General features: G+C 37.8%; 1 protein-coding gene across 1 annotated transcript in view; it reads left to right on the forward strand.

Annotated features, from left to right (window-relative positions):
• Positions 1-16,455, forward strand: part of GPC3 (glypican 3) — a 463,539-nt gene that overhangs the window by 231,871 nt on the left and 215,213 nt on the right. The window contains exon 3 of the mRNA XM_027534191.1: positions 12,210-12,904. Coding sequence (XP_027389992.1) covers positions 12,210-12,904 — 695 coding nt within the window. The remainder of the gene's footprint in view (positions 1-12,209; positions 12,905-16,455) is intronic.

The raw sequence follows: 16,455 nt of genomic DNA on the forward strand, positions 1-16,455 counted from the left end.
CAAGCTGAGAAGATAATAACCAAACCTAGAATGTCTTAATGATTTTTTTTGTTTGGCTAAGACATAAGCCATTCTTGTGACTGTTTGGAGCAATCCATGTCCCATAAACTCTTTGATGGGGGGGAACTTTTATTTTTACTAAAATATTTTAGTTAAGTAGAATGATTTGGTGAGCTCTGGGGACTTTAATAAAGTAATTGTGGATTCTGGGAGGAACTACATACAAAACTTGACTTCCTTGGATACTCTCAGACTTTCTGTTGTAAAGAGTAAACTACAAGATCTAAGAACGTGACCCTGAGGCCTCTTTTTGTAGGAGTCATTTATTAGCCATGGCAACCTTGAATATGTAAGAATATTTCCTAATTAATCAAGGATTGGCTTCTTCAAGTGAAAGCCTGGGAGACAGAAAATGAGAAAAAGACTAAAACTTGTGTCTTAGAACTTACTCACCAAGATGACGGGCAAGGTATGGTCTAGCATGAAAAATGCTGGACTACAAGATTATCACGTAAGAATCAGAGTTATTCTTAGTGTATCCACAGTAAATGAGTTCCAGGAGAAATTAAAGTCAACATCTGGAATTCCCTTATATTCTACTGTTAAGCCACTTTCTTGATTTCTCAAGGGTGGCTTGTTCCTTAATCCAATGTGAAAACAGACATATTCCAAGCCATGGTGAAGTCAGCCTTGTTCATGCCTACCCAGTTTTAACATTGTTATATATACTTGACCAATGTTTTAATATATAATAGAAGGGCAGAAAGATAAAAGGTTTTGAAAGGATCATGTATGCAGATTGCATCTCTGGCCCTGACAACTGTAAGGGAAGACAGTGTTGGGCTGCTAATGAGCCCCTGGGAAGTGTCTGGCATTTATGAATACAAACATTTCTATCATTGCTACTAAAACTAAAACTCATGAGAATACATTGTTGAAATAATATTTTATCTTGAAGTAGTAGGTATAGCTGCTCTTTTTCTCCTTCTCCTTATTTATCTACCTACCTATTTATTTATATCCTACCTTCTCCTGAAGAGAGTTTAAAGTACTCTACAAAGGGGCACATAGTAAAAGCAAGATCCAGTGCAACTAAAATACATGGGAACAATTAGGCAAAGGGAAAAATACAGGTAGGGAAGTAAGATGGAACGAGGACTAGGGTTGTGACGCAAAATGCATGACATGAAGTTTACTATGCTTGATAGAGGTAGACCACAAATTTGGTCTATGCTTTCAACCAACATATATGAAGAGAGAAAAATGATTGACGACATGAATCAGAATGTACAGAAGGTTAAAACAAAGTAGTTTTTCAGAAAAGCTAATGGAGGGTGAAGAATAAGAACTAATTGGGCTAATGGGGCAAAAGGTGGTCAACTGTTGCAAGAGTCATAAATTTCCTAGTAGCTATGGATATTCATTTTTGTTTCTGGAGATCCTTTGGGTGAATCATTTTAATTGTCTTCTCTGGTCTGGAATAGTCTTTGGGGGAAAATTCATCGTGTCTATCTATGTATTTATCTATGCATCTATCTATGAAATGATATATATAATAGTGCTTAAAAAATGTTTCCTTCATGTTTTCTTTCATTTATTTCTTTATTTCCAGTTCATGTACTTTGTATTGATATTTGGAAGTCTAGCATGTGAGACTTAGAATGCAAACCTGCATACATTTACAGTCTGGTCATAGACCTGCACCAGCCAATGGTTCCTGTGTAATAGCAACTTATTTCTAAGCTTGTCAATTCTATCTAAATTAATGTGGAACATAAAATTCCAGAAAAGTTCAATAGAAATTGCAGTAGAACTTCTAGTATCCTCTATATTAACTACTGTGAAAAATGTGGGAGGCTTTCTTACCACCTAAACTTGTATTTTTATGTGGTTGATTTTTTTAAAAAAATCATTCAATATTCAAAAGTAGCGTTGACATGTGTTACCTATTTGGGTATTTTGGTCCATTAACTTTTTCCAGTGGTTTTTCCAATTAAAATTACATTGATGCCATATGACATCTATTTGTATGGTAAAACTCCCTAACTCTTGAAAGAAATGTCAAAGCAGATTGAGCAGAGGGAGTGAGTTAACACTTTTCAGTGGTTCTAGTCTCTAGTTCCATCAAGTACTAATTTCCAAGGTTCAGTTTTTCTCATTTGAAAAATTAGACTGTAAAAAAAAAAAAGAAAAGAAAAATTAGACTTTTTTAAAGAACAGTTCTACATTTAAGCAAAAGTCAAGCAGATAATACAGAAGTCCTATTTGCTTCCATTTCCTTGCACACAGTTTCCTCTATTATTAATATTATTAGCATTAATATGTTATATTTCTTGTAATTAGTGATTGAGTATTGATATTATTATTTACTGAAGTCCATAGTTTACTTTAAAATGGACTGTTTCACAGTTCTGTGGGTTTTAACAAATGCATTATGTCTTGTATCCTCTATTAGTATATGATACAGAACTCTGTTACCATCCTAATAATATTTGTGCTTCACCTGTTTACTCTTTCTCCCTGCCTCTCCACCATGCTCAAATCCCTGGTCACTGATCGTTGTTTCCCAATAGTTTTGCCTTTTCCAGAATGGCAAATAGTTGGAATCATATAGTATACAACTTGTTAAAACTGGCTTGTTTTACTTAGCAATAAATGATCTAAGACTCTTCCAAGTCTCTTTGTGGCTTGATAGCTCATTTCTTTTTATTGCTAAATAGTATTCCATTGTGTGGATATACCACTGTTTATCCTTTGAAGGGCATCTTGCTTGTTTCTAGTTGATTATAAATAAAGACTCTATAAACAGTCATGCATAGCTTTTTGTGTGAACTTGTTTTCAATTTGATCCAACAAATATCTAGGAGCACAATTGCTGGGTCATAATTTTATTTATAATAAACTGCCAAACTGCCTTCTCGAGTGACTTTGCTACTTTGCATTCCCATCAGCAGTGTTGTGCTGCCTCTTTGTCAGCATTTGGTATTGTCAGTGTTAAGGATTTTAGCCGTTCTAATAGCTGTGTATTGGTATCTCATTGTTGGCTTAGTTTGAAATTCCCTAATGGCATAAGACATTGAGCATATTTTCTTATGGTTATTTGCCATCTACATATTTTCACTGATGAGATGTTTGTTCAGATCTTTTGTCCATTTTTAAATGAATTGTTTGTTTTTTATTGTTAAATTTTAACAGTTCTTTTATATTTTGCAAATATTTTCTCACAGGCTGTGCTTTGTTTTTCCATTCTCCTAACAGATGTTTGTTTCTTTATTCTTTTAACAAAACAAATGTTCTAAATTTTAATAAATTCCAGCTTATCAATCGTTTATTTCATGTATTGTACTTTTGATAGTCTATCTAAAACCTTATTGCTAAATTCAGAATAATCAAGATCTTTTCCCATGTTACCATCTACAAGTTTTATAATTTATATTTAGGTCTACAGTCCTTTTTGAGTTAATTTTTATGAAGAGTGTAAGGTCTGTATCTAAGATTTATTTCTTTGCATGTAAGTGTCTTGTTTCAGAACTATTTGTTGAGAAGACTATCTTTTTTCATTGAATTGCCTTTCTTCTTTTTGTCAGTCTATTTCGAGGTTTTGTGTTCAGTTCCATTGATCTATTTCTTTATTCTTTTGCTAACACTCTGTTGTCTTGGGGGCTTCCCTGGTGGCTCAGACAGTGAAGAATCTGCCTGCAATGCAGGAGACAGAAGAGACCCAGGTTCAAGCTCTGCGTTGGGAAGCTCCCTGGAGGAAGGCATGGCAACCCAACCAGTATTCTTGCCTGGAGAATTCCATGGACAGAGGAGTCTGGCAGGCTACAGTCCATGGGGTTGCAAAGAGTCAGACACTACTGCGTGACTAACACTTGCGCTTTATGCCATCTTGATTACTGTAACTTTATAAGAATTTCTTTTCCCTCTTTGAAAATTTATTTTGGTCTCAGTGTTTCTCATTTATCTGATTGTAGATATAGGCACTCTGAGAAAACAATAATTAACAATTTGATTGTCTAGTAGTTCTTTTTAAAATTTTCAATATTGTATTACTTTCAGGTGTAGAACACAGTGATTCAGTTTTTTTTTTCAGATTATACTCCATTATAAATTATTACCAAAGGGTAGAGGGAAGGGACACAGTACAAATTAGGGGTATGGGATTCATAGACACCAAGTACTATATATAAAGTAGATAAGGAACAAGGATATACTGTATAGCACAGGGAAATATAGCCATTATCTTATAATAACCTATAGAAATTCTTGAACTTGGGTGTCCTAGTCCTGTGGTTTTGTAATTCTTCAGTGTTGTGATGTCTATTCTGGGTCTTTTGCCTTTCCATACAAATTTTAGTATTGTTATCCACAAAATAACCTGCAAGGATTTTGACTGGTCTTCCATGGAATGTATAGACCATGTTTGGAAGAATTTACTTCATAATAATATTGAGCCTTTCTATTCATGAACAGAGAATATCTCTCCACTTATTCTTATACATATTTTATTAAAATTGTATCTAAGCTTTCCATTGGGGATGCTAATGTAAATGATATTGTATTTCCCATTTGAAATACCAGTTCATCATTGTTGGTGTATAGAAAACAATTGACTTCTGTATATTAACTTTGTATCCTGCAACCGTGCTATATAAGATTATTAATTCAAGCGGAGTTTTACATCAATTCTTTGTGATGATCTATATAGACAAGCATGTCATTTTTGAACAAAGACAGCTTTATTTTTCCTTTCCAATCTGTGTATCTTTCATTTCTTTATCTTGTCTTAATGTGTTGCTGCTGCTGATGCTAAGTCGCTTCAGTCGTGTCTGACTCTGTGCAACCCCATAGACGGCAGCCCACCAGGCTCCCGTCCCTGGGATTCTCCAGGCAAGAACACTGGAGTGGGTTGCCATTTCCTTCTCCAATGCATGAAAGTGAAAAGTGAAAGTGAAGTCCCTCAGTCATTTCCGACTCTTCGCAACCCCATGGACTGCAGCCTACCAGGCTCCTCCGCCCATGGGATTTTCCAGGCGAGAGTACTGGAGTGGGTTGCCATTGCCTTCTCCGGTCTTAATGTGTCAGGTAGGACTTTAAATATGATATTAAATAGAAGCACTAAAAGGGACATCCTTGCCTTGTTCCCTTATCTTAAGTTAGGGAGCAAGCCTCTAATTCCTCACCATTAAGTATGATATTAGCTGTAAATTACTTTATCAGGTAGAGAAATTTCCCCTCTATTTCTAGTTAACTGAAAGTTTTTATCATGAATGGTGTTGGATTTTGGTAAATGTTTTTTCTGTACCTATTGGTACAATTTTTTATAGCCCTTTAATATGATGGATTATATGAACTGATTTACTAATATTTTATTGTGGGTTTTTGTATTTATATTTGTGAGAAATATTGGTATCTATCTTTCCTTTCTTATAATGCCTTTATCTGGTTTTGGTTTTAGGGTAATGATGGTCTTACAGAATGAATTAGGAAATGTTCTCTCTGCTTGTATTTCCTGGAAGAGATTGTGTAGAGTTGGTATTCTTTCTTCCTTAAATGTTTGATAGAATTCACCTGCGAAACCATCTGGACCTGCATTGCTTTTGGAAGTTTATTAATTGATTACTTAATTTCTCTGATGAACAGAGAATAATTCAGTTTGCCTATTTGTCATTTTGTAAGTTTTGGTGCCTTTTGTCTTTTAAGCAATTGGTGGTGCATTTTATCAAGTGCACCAAGTCGTGGGACATAGAGTTGTTCATAATATTCATATATTATCCTATTAATATCCATATAATTATTAATAATGACCCCTCTTTCATTTCTAATATTAATAAATTGTATCTTTTGTTTTCTTCTTGATTAGCCTGGCCAGATATTTTAAAATTTTATCTTTTCAAAGAACTAGCTTTTTGTTTCGTTGGATTTATCTATTGATATTTATTTTCAGTTTCACTGAATTTTGCCCTAATTTTTTATAATTTGTATTCTTTTACTTGCTTTAGGTTTATATTGCTCTTAATTCTCTAGTTTTGTTTGGTGAAATCTTAAATTTATTGATCTGAGATCTTTTTTCCTTTTCTAATATAAGCATTCAATGCTACAAATTTCCCTCTAAACACTGCCTTTGCTACATAACACAAATTTCAGTAAGTTTAATGGTCATTTTCATTTAGTTAAACATTTAAAAAAATTTCTCTTAAGACATTTTTTGTCCCATATGTTGTACTGAAATGTGTTGTTTACTTTGCAGAGGATTGGATATTGTCTTACCTTTCTGTTATTGACTTGTAATTTAAATTCATTGAGTGGGCTAAGAACATTATTTGTATGATTTCTGAGCTTTTAAATTTGTTAAGGTGTATTTTATGGCCAAGTGTTACAGTCTGTTTTGCTGAATGTTACACATAAGCCTGAGAATGTATATTCTGCTGTTGATGGATGGATTACCCTATAAGTGTCAATTAGATCTAGTTCATTGATGATGCTAATCAGTTCAACCATGTCTTTAGTCAGTTTCTGCATGATGGATTTATTAGGTATTGATAGATGGGTGCTGATGTCTCCAACTGTAATTGTGGGTTTGTATATATAAGAATTACGTCTTTTTGGAGAATTGACCCTTCAGATTATGTGACACCCTTTTTTATTCCTGATAATATTCCTTCTTCCAAAGTGTGCTCTGAAACTAATTTGGCTATTCCAGTTTTTTCTATCTGGTGTTAGTATGATATGTCTTTCTTCATCCCTTTATCTGTATCTTTATATTGAAGATGTGTTACCTTAGATAATCTACAGTTGGGTTTTATTTTTATGTTTATTCTGATCATCTCTATCTTTTACTTTTTGTATTTAAACCATTCACATTTAAAGTGATTAGTGAGGTAATGTGTTAATATTCATCATTTATAAATGCTTTTTGTTTATTGCACATATTATTTGTTTTGGTTATTTTTAATCTTCTCTTTTTTTGCCTTCTCAGGCTTTAACTGAAGCCTGAGATATATGATTCCATCTCGATTATGCTTCATTTTGAAAATTTTTAGTGGTTCCTGTCAAGTTTGCAATATGCTTTCTAAACTACTTTAAGTCCAATTTCAAGTCTACACTAAATTGCTTCACTGGTAGTTCGAGTGCCTTATAATATTCATTTTACTTATCCATATACTATAATCACTGATACGTTATTGCTGTTATTACTTTGAACAAAGTTATATGTTAAATCATTGTTTTAAAAAAAGAAAAGGTTTTATTTTGCCCTTATATTTATGTATATATATATATTCCTTCTCTGATGCTCTTCCTTTCTTTATTTAGATCTGATTTTCTGGCTTATATACTTTTCTAGAAAAACATATTTTTTACATTTTTTTGCAAGCCATGTCTACTGATGAAAAATTTCTTCCGTTCTTGTTTGTCTGAGAAAGGTTTTTGTGTTCCTTTTTGATGGTAATTTTGCTGGAAAGAGAATTCTAGCTTGTTGTTTTTTCTTTCAATGCAAGATATTTCCTTTTACTCTCTTCTTTCTTGGATGATTTCTGATGAGATGTTCAACATAATTCTTATCCTGTTCCTTTATAGGTAAGATGATTTTCTTTCTTCCTCTGGCTTCTTGGAAAATTTTCTCTTTGTCTTTGATTTTTTACCATTTGAATATGATATGCCTTAGAGCAGGTACTTTGGTATTCAACCTGCTTGTAACTCTGAGTTTCATGGGTCTGTGGATGGTATCTATTATGAATTTTGTGAAATTTTTGGTATCATTTCCTCAAATATTTCTTTTGCTCTCTTTTGTCTTTCTTCTCTTTCTATAATTGCAATTATACATATGTTACAGATTTTGATTTTTCCCACAGTTCTTGGATGTTCCTTTTTGTGTCTTGTTTTTTTCTCGCCATATTTTCATTTGGGAAGTTTATATCACCATTTCTTTAAGCTCCCTGGTTCTTTCCTTGGTCGTTTCCAGTATACTGATAAGCCCATGAAAGGCATACTTCATTTCTGTTTGTGTTTTCTATAAGACTGCTTTATTCTTAAGGCCTTGAAGGGAACTCAATGGTTTATTTATTCTTCTCTCCAAATGATGTATGGCAAAACCAATACAATATTGTAAAGTAATTAACCTCCAATTAAATAAATTTATACTAAAAAAAAAAAAGAAGTCCAGTCTTCTACTGAAAAGACCGTTGGTCTGGGTCTGAATAAAGAAACATCTGCACCAAGTACTAAGGACAGTCATTTTGCTCTGGTGATAGGATATATGTCCTGGGTTAATAGGGGACAAGTTATCGATTCGTTTAAAGAGAGGTGATAGTTTGATTGCACACTTTCCATACCAAACCATATTGGAAAGTTGTGTCCCCTTTGGAGCAACATAATTTAAGAAGGAAGTTGGTAACAGGAAAATGTGTCCAAAATGGGTGACCAGGATAGTGATAGGGGTATTAGTAAATCTAGAAACCTTGCTATATTTGGATGTGTATTAATTTATCAGATGTCTTTATCTGTATCATCTGTCTTTCTATATATAGTGTTAAAAATAGAATGTTTTCTGTTTGGTGCCAAATTTTTCATAATATCTCTGATTTTACATTGTTCTAATTTTTCCTGGATATAATGCTTGACTTTTTCCCAGGAAAGAGACAGAGGAAAACCTCCCCTAGCATAAGTGTACCTTATTATCTGACCAAAAAAAATCAGTAGACTGAACATTTTTTGCAGTAATTCTAGCTCTTGGCTTCATTTCAGGAAACCTCAAGTTGCCAACTTCAAGCTGAGCGTCACTTTTCACCTGGTGTTGGTTCCTCTACGTCCCCAAGGAGTCTTTGCTTGAGTAGTTATGGTTTGGGCTGTTGTCCTGTGATATAGAAGTAAGGGGGTTGGGTAAAACCCAGAGATGTGCTAAGTGGATTCTGAGCTGTGAAAGTTGGAGCAGGGAGCACATGTGAGTTTGAGGTTGCATATGAACCCCTAGCCCTTTCCCCCTGCAATATGTGTTGTTATTATTATTTCTGGAGAAGAGTTCGTGATCTTTTATAATTTTCTTTTCCTGTTGATCCAGCAGTGCTAGTAACAGAAACTTAAAACAGTTATGGCATATAGTGTATGGAATTTCACGGTCATATATCTTGCACATTAGAGAATAAATGTACTGTGCCAAAGATGAAATTTGCCTTGTAGAGAATTCATTTTAGGGTAGCTTCAATGACTGAGATCCACAGGGTAGCATCTCAGCAGCCGTCTTCCTTCTCTGACCTTATGCAGCCCCAAGACAAAGGTGAAAGTACAATTGGCTTTAGCTGCAATTTCTCCCAGTACTTTTCCATTCGGAGAGGAGAAGCCGATAGAAATATAATGAGCTTAAAAATGAACTTGACTTTCAAAGACTTTTGAGAATGTGTGTGTTTGGCCATATGGCTGAGGACAGCTAGAGTGAAACCATTGCTGGGAGACAGTAGTTTGAGTTGACTACTTCTGCTTTGCATGACTGTGGGAAAGTGCTTAAATTCTGCTTGCCTCAGTTTCATCATCTATAAAGTGGGGACTGCAAAACCAAACTCAGAAGATTGTGGTAAAAAGTGGATATTGTAATATACTTGGAAATGCTTTGTAAATGCTATGCATGCCTTTTCAGTTGCTACAGTCATGTCTGACTTGACTGTAGCCTGCCACGCTCTCTGTCCATGGGATTCTCCAGACAAGAATACTCAAGTGGGTTGCCATCCCCTTCTTCAGGGGATCTTCCCAACCCAGGGATCGAAGCTGCATTTCCTTTCTCCTGTGACTCCTGCATTGCAGGCGGATTCTTTACCACTGAGCTACCAGGAAAGCCCCGCTTATAAGGTATATGGTATAGCATTTAAGGGCTTCCCAGGTGGTGCTAGCCACCAGTAGTCATATATGGGTGTGAAAGCTGGACCATAAAGAAGGCTGAGCATTGAAGCATTGATGCTTTTGAACTGTGGCATTGGAGAAGACTCTTGAGAGTCTCTTGGACAGCAAGGAGATCCAATCGGTCAATCCTGAAGGAAATCAACCCTGAATATTCATTGAAAGGACTGATGCTTAAGCTGAAGCTCCAATACTTTGACCACCCGTTGGGAAGAACTGACTCATTTGTAAAGACCTTGATGCTGGAAAGATTGAAGGCAGGAGGAGAAGGGGACGACAGAGGATGAGATGTTTGGATGGCATCTCTGACTTGATGGACATGAGTTTGAGCAAGCTCCAGGAGTTGGTGATGGACAGGGGAGCCTGGTGTGCTACAGTCCATGGGGTCACAAAGAGTTGGACACGACTGAGTGACTGAACAACAACAGGTGGCGCTAGTGGTAAAGAATCTGCCTGCCAATGCAGAGTTCAGTCCCCGGGTCGGAAAGATCCCCTGGAGTAGGAATGGCTACCCACTCCAGTATTCTTGTCTGGAGAGTCCCACGGACAGAGGAGCCTGGTGGGCTACAGTCCATGGGGTTGCAGAGAGTCAAGCATAACTGAAGCAACTGAGCATGCACACACATACCTTATACTTTCAAGACAAGGACAGTATATTATTTATCCCCATCTACTTAGCACTTATATACCCCTAGAACCTAGCACAGAGTCTAGTATTAATAGAGGATTGGTAGCTAAAATTAATGAATAGTTTTAAATCTTCAAATTTCTGATGATTTTGAAGAATTAATTGACTGGTCCTTTGGATTGCATTAGAAAATCTCTTCAATTCATTCAATGTTTAGATTCAAGGATTGAGAATAGTGTATGAGGTTAAGAAGAGATTGTTATAGATAAGCTTTCCAAGAAGTTCTTAATATTCTAAACAACAAAAATCACAAATGAACATTTAGCAATTGATGAAAATGAAGATTAACTTTCTCAAGTGGGCTTGGAAACCCAGTAGAATTGCTCTGGCATCTGCTCAACATTTCTGGGCATGGTCATAAACCCAAGGGAAGACTCTAGTATGCGCGTTCTACTTTGTGAGGGGTCTGGGGCAGATGGTGGTGGTACAACCTAGAGCTCACTTCTGCCACAGATGACTGAGGTGTTTGGCTAAGTGATCCCAAGGAACAGTTGGAATGCAGTCTCCCTAGGTAGTCTGAAAATGGTAATAATTTGATTTTTCAAGGCTCCTGAAATGGCATCATTTTGGGGTACATCTGTTGTGGACCTCTGTTCTTTGGAAGGAAATGAAAGTGCTAAGTTAATTTTAAAAGTCTTGGGAAACTTGATTATTTTTGTTTTTAAACTATGTCTTATTTCTTGAAAAATCTGTTATTGTTGTTTTTCTTTCCCTCATAAGAAATGCAGAACTCTGATTATTTGGGATAAATTGTGTCTAGAGGGCTTCAGTTTGGAGAAAATGGGATGGTGACATTATTACCTTCTCTCTCAAACCAGTGACACGAATCAGGCCTTATGCCAAGGGTTAGGGGCAGCAGATGTAATCCTGAACCCATAGTCTCTGTAGAGTGGATAAGGCTTCCAAGCCATGTGGAAGCCGAACTTACCAAGGAAGCTTAGCTATTATCCTTCCAGATGTTCAGCTTGCAAATAGCAGAGGTGTTATTTTCAGTATCAAATGTATAGATAAGTACATGCCTTGTTTTTTCCATCCTGATACCGTTTAGGGGATAAATTCCATTTTCAGGTCTGGCAATCTGTCAGATAGCTCCGTTTAAAGTTATCTACCAAAATGATTAAATTGGTGATAGCTTTTATTCTTGGCTAAGAACTTGCCTTTCCTCCAGAGATGAACAGGCTTGAATCGTTATGTGAGTTTATATAGTATATGGTTGGTTGTCAAATATTTATCTTTGTCTAAAAATGAAATAAATGTCTTGAAATACAATTTCTTTTTAACTGAATAAATCAATGAGAGAAAAAGAACCTCTCATTTAGCCAATTTTTAATCGCTATTTTTATGAGAGGCCAGAATGTTAACTGAATCCTGACTTTCGTCATTTGAAATATAATTTGTGTGTTTAAGAATTTATGTACACATCAAGGTTTGGACTTCATGTTCAGAAAGGAAAATTGATTTATAGGAACAAACAACTGCAGGAGTAGAGGCAATTGCCAGAAGTAAACACGAGTCAATTATTTAAGGCAAATGGGACCTTAATCACCACAGCGATAGAGAAATCTCAAGTTCAATTAAATACTGGACTTTCATGCTTTAATTTGTGGGCATTTCTATATCTCTTATTTTGCAGAGGCCTTTGAAATTGTCGTTCGCCACGCCAAGAACTACACCAATGCCATGTTCAAGAACAACTATCCGAGCCTGACCCCACAAGCTTTTGACTTTGTGGGTGAATTTTTCACTGATGTATCTCTCTACATCCTGGGTTCTGACATCAACGTGGACGACATGGTCAATGAATTGTTTGACAGCCTGTTTCCAGTCATCTATACCCAGCTGATGAACCCAGGCCTTCCAGAGTCCACCTTAGACATCAATGAGTGCCTCCGAGGGGCAAGGCGTGACCTGAAAGTATTTGGGAATTTCCCCAAGCTTATTATGACCCAGGTTTCCAAGTCACTGCAAGTCACTAGGATCTTCCTCCAGGCCCTGAATCTTGGAATTGAAGTGATCAACACAACCGATCACCTGAAGTTCAGTAAGGACTGTGGCCGAATGCTCACGAGGATGTGGTACTGCTCTTACTGCCAGGGACTGATGATGGTGAAGCCATGTGGCGGCTACTGCAATGTGGTCATGCAGGGCTGTATGGCAGGTGTGGTGGAGATTGACAAGTACTGGAGAGAATACATCCTGTCTCTGGAAGAACTGGTGAACGGCATGTACAGAGTCTATGACATGGAGAATGTACTGCTTGGTCTCTTTTCTACGATCCATGACTCCATCCAGTACGTCCAGAAGAATGGAGGAAAGCTCACCACCACGGTGAGTACCATTCTACCGTTTTCCAAGGAATTGGATTCTATTCGGGGTGTGGTGGCATGGCCAGTAGGTGCCGTCGGAGAGAACTAAGAAAAATATGGGCAGGGATGATAGAGGGCCTGAATGTCCTCACAAAGCTGGGCAGTGCATTAAATCCACAGGTTATGGAGTCCAAAGCCTGGCTTTGCATTTTAGATCCATCTACTTTCTTGTTTTCAGACCTTGGTTATGAGGCTCTGTATGAGCCTCATCTTGCTGATTGATAAAATAAAGATTAAAAAGAATATCTGCTTCATTGGGAGTAACATGGGTTACAGTTCTTCAGTAATTATTAGTTATTGTTACCACTGCTGTTAGTTAACACAACATTCTCGACAACCCTGTGAGGTATGAGCTATTATCTCCATTTTGTAAACGAGGGAACTGAAGCTCAGGGAAACAGAAACTTGACCAAGGGCACCCAGCTATAGTTAATGAAAGAGCCATGATTCACAAATTGATCAGGTGTCCTTTTAATTAGGTTATCACCAGTTTCTCTGGTTCTGATTTCACTCTTGTGCTCTTAATCACATTACTATTTTGAGTAACGGAGAAGGCAATGACACCCCACTCCAGTACTCTTGCCTGGGAAATCCCATGGACAGAGGAGCCTGGTGCACTTCTGTCTATGGGGTCGCACAGAGTCGGACATGACTGAAGTGACTTAGCAGCAGCAGCATTTTGAGTAGTTGATTTGCGATGTTAGTTTTGATGTGCATTTTGAGTAGTGTCTTTAAAAGTAGGAAACCCAGTTAGAACCTACTAACTAAAGCTACAAATGAATGAGGCAAAACATTCATATCTTCCAGCAGTTGTTTCTGCAGCCTTGATTCATACCAGTGTAAGCCTGATGGTATTTGTATTGGGGTGGGACAGTTCTGTGAGGGAGCAGCTTGCTTGGTTTCAGTCAGACGTTATTAGTTACATTGTACCTGCTAAGCTAGGATGCACACATTCAGAACCACAGGAGCACACACTTTTCAATACAGAAAAGAACATAGAGCCAAGAGCTCTCACTAAGGTTATAGTGACTAACTCCTGAATGTTGTCAGCTTTGTTGAAGGAGGTGGCAGAATCATCTAATACACTAGCCTTGTTGGGATCCTACCATCACCAGTTTACATAAAATTATGTCGCAGTAATCCATGGGATAGATCCTAATATTATCCCCATTTTACACAGGAGTAGATGAAGCCAGCTTCAGAGCTGGCTTATGAGTAAATATTAAAAATAACTAAGGTCATGGCATCTGGCCCCATTACTGCATGGCAAATAGAAGAGGAAAAGGTGGAAGTAGTGACAGATTTCCTCTTCTTGGGCTCCAAAATCACTGCGGATGGTGACTGCAGCCATGAAATCAGAAGACGATTGCTTCTTGGCAGGAAAGTGATGACAAACCTAGACAGTGTGTTGAAAAGCAGAGACATCACTCTGCTGACAAAGGTCCGTGTAGTCAAGGCTACGATCTTTCCAGTGATCATGAACGGTTGTGAGAGCTGGTCTGTAAAGAAGGCAGAATGCTGAGGAATTGATTCCTTCAAACTGTGGTACTGGAGAAGATCCCTGAAAGTCCCTTGAACAGCAAGGAGTTCAAACCAGTCAATCTTAAGAGAGATCAGCCCTGAATATTCACTGGAAGGACTGATGCTGAAGCTCCAGTATTGTGGTCATCTGACATTCACAGGTGACTCATTGGAAAAGTCCCTGATGCTGGGAAAGATTAAGGGCAGAATGAGAAGAGGGCATCAGAGGATGAGATGGCTGGATGGCATCAATGATGTGAGGAATATGAACTAGGGCAAACTCTGGGAGATGGTGAGGGACAAGGAGGCCTGGCGTGCTGCAGTCCATGGGGTTGCAAAGAGTCAGACACAGCAACAAGATGAAGCTTAGTGGCTCAGCTGGTATAGAATCTGCCTGCAGTGCGGGAGACCTGGGTTTGATCCCTGGGTTGGGAGGATCCCCTGGAGAAGGGAAAGGCTACCCACTCCAGTATTCTGGCCTGGAGAATTCCATGGACTGTATAGTCCACAGGGCGCAGAGTCAGACACGACTGAGCGACTCTCACTTCACTTCACAGAGCCTAAATACCTTGCCCCGACATCAAAGCTAGTTAAATGGCAGTGGGGAAACTGGGATTCCAACCCTGGGTTGTTGCCTTGCTTGATTCATGCTTTTACCTTCTATGCAGTGCAACTGCTGTGTACTCTGAACCATCGCTTACCCAGAATGTGGAGGGCAGCTTAGGCCATTTAGCCCTGTCCTTAAGCTCTGCAAGTACGAAATGATAGGGGTAATTGGTTTCTTTGGTGAATTAAACAAGAAAGGAGAACAAAAAATGATTCAACCCACAGGATGGCTACTCACAGAGCCGCTCTAATTGTCCCATTCAGAATGTTAGCCATTTAAAACACATTTGCTGAGAAAATATTTTATAGTAAAATGAACAGAAATGTCCTAGCACTAGTGTTCTTCAGTGGTTAATTATTCCTCTGATTGCTTTATAATTCGAGGCCAGATTCTTGGGCCTTAAACAAAAGTAAATCTCAGAGAATTAGAAAAATGAAAAGCCAGTGCATTCGTATGTTCATTTCACCTGATGTTCGTTGAGGGCCCTCTATGTGTCCGACACAAAGCAAGAGTGCCAGGGGTGTGGAAATGTCTTCAATAAGAGGAAAAACAAGAAGATAACGTTAAAGACAGAGTATGGGAGGCTTTAAAGTTTGCCTCTGATGTTGGTCACTTTGACAGCAACATTTTGAAAACTGATGTTGGTCACTTTGACAGCAACATTTTGAAAACATGTTTTCTTCTCTAGTTATTTTCAACACAGAAAAAAAGGTGGGGTGGAGCTGGTAGTGGATTGAGTCCACTATTTTGATCAGGCCCTAGACATGAAAGTTTACTTAGTGAACATTTCTTAAGCATTTGCTCTATTCATGGCACTTTGCCAGGTGCTGGGTACTCGATGGCCCCAGACATAGTTCTTAAGTCTTTAAAAGGTCAGTTTAGCTTTGTTGACAGACGGACGTGTAACTGAATAATTTTCAGCACAGTGAACATCTCACTATAATGTGAATCTTAGAAGGCCTGAAAGAGATTACCTAGTCCAGTCCCTTTGATTTTACAAATGAAAAAATAAAGTTCAGAGAGGCTTGCCCACAGTTATATAGTTAGTGGAAGAGCCAGAAGTAGGGTCCAAGGTCTGCTGCTGCTACAGTCGAGCACTCTTTCCACCACACTGATCTGTCTCCCATAAGACCCTCCCAGATTTTCACTCAAAAAGCTCCGTTAGGATTCTGCAAAGACATCTTGAACTTAAATTGAACAGCTATTTTGGGGGTGCCAACCCTGCTGTATGTTAGGTGCACGTGGGAGCATCTGTGTGTGTGCACGTGTACACACACACACAAGGAGTACATTTCATGCCATTATCATTCAGGAAGAAAAGCCTTGGCTGTCAGGAGGTGCTCAGTGAGGCAGTCAGTCCCTTTCTGTTTTGGCCATTAAGGGCC

This window comes from Bos indicus x Bos taurus, chromosome X (assembly GCF_003369695.1).
Source record: "Bos indicus x Bos taurus breed Angus x Brahman F1 hybrid chromosome X, Bos_hybrid_MaternalHap_v2.0, whole genome shotgun sequence".
NCBI classification, from domain to species: domain Eukaryota; kingdom Metazoa; phylum Chordata; class Mammalia; order Artiodactyla; family Bovidae; genus Bos; species Bos indicus x Bos taurus.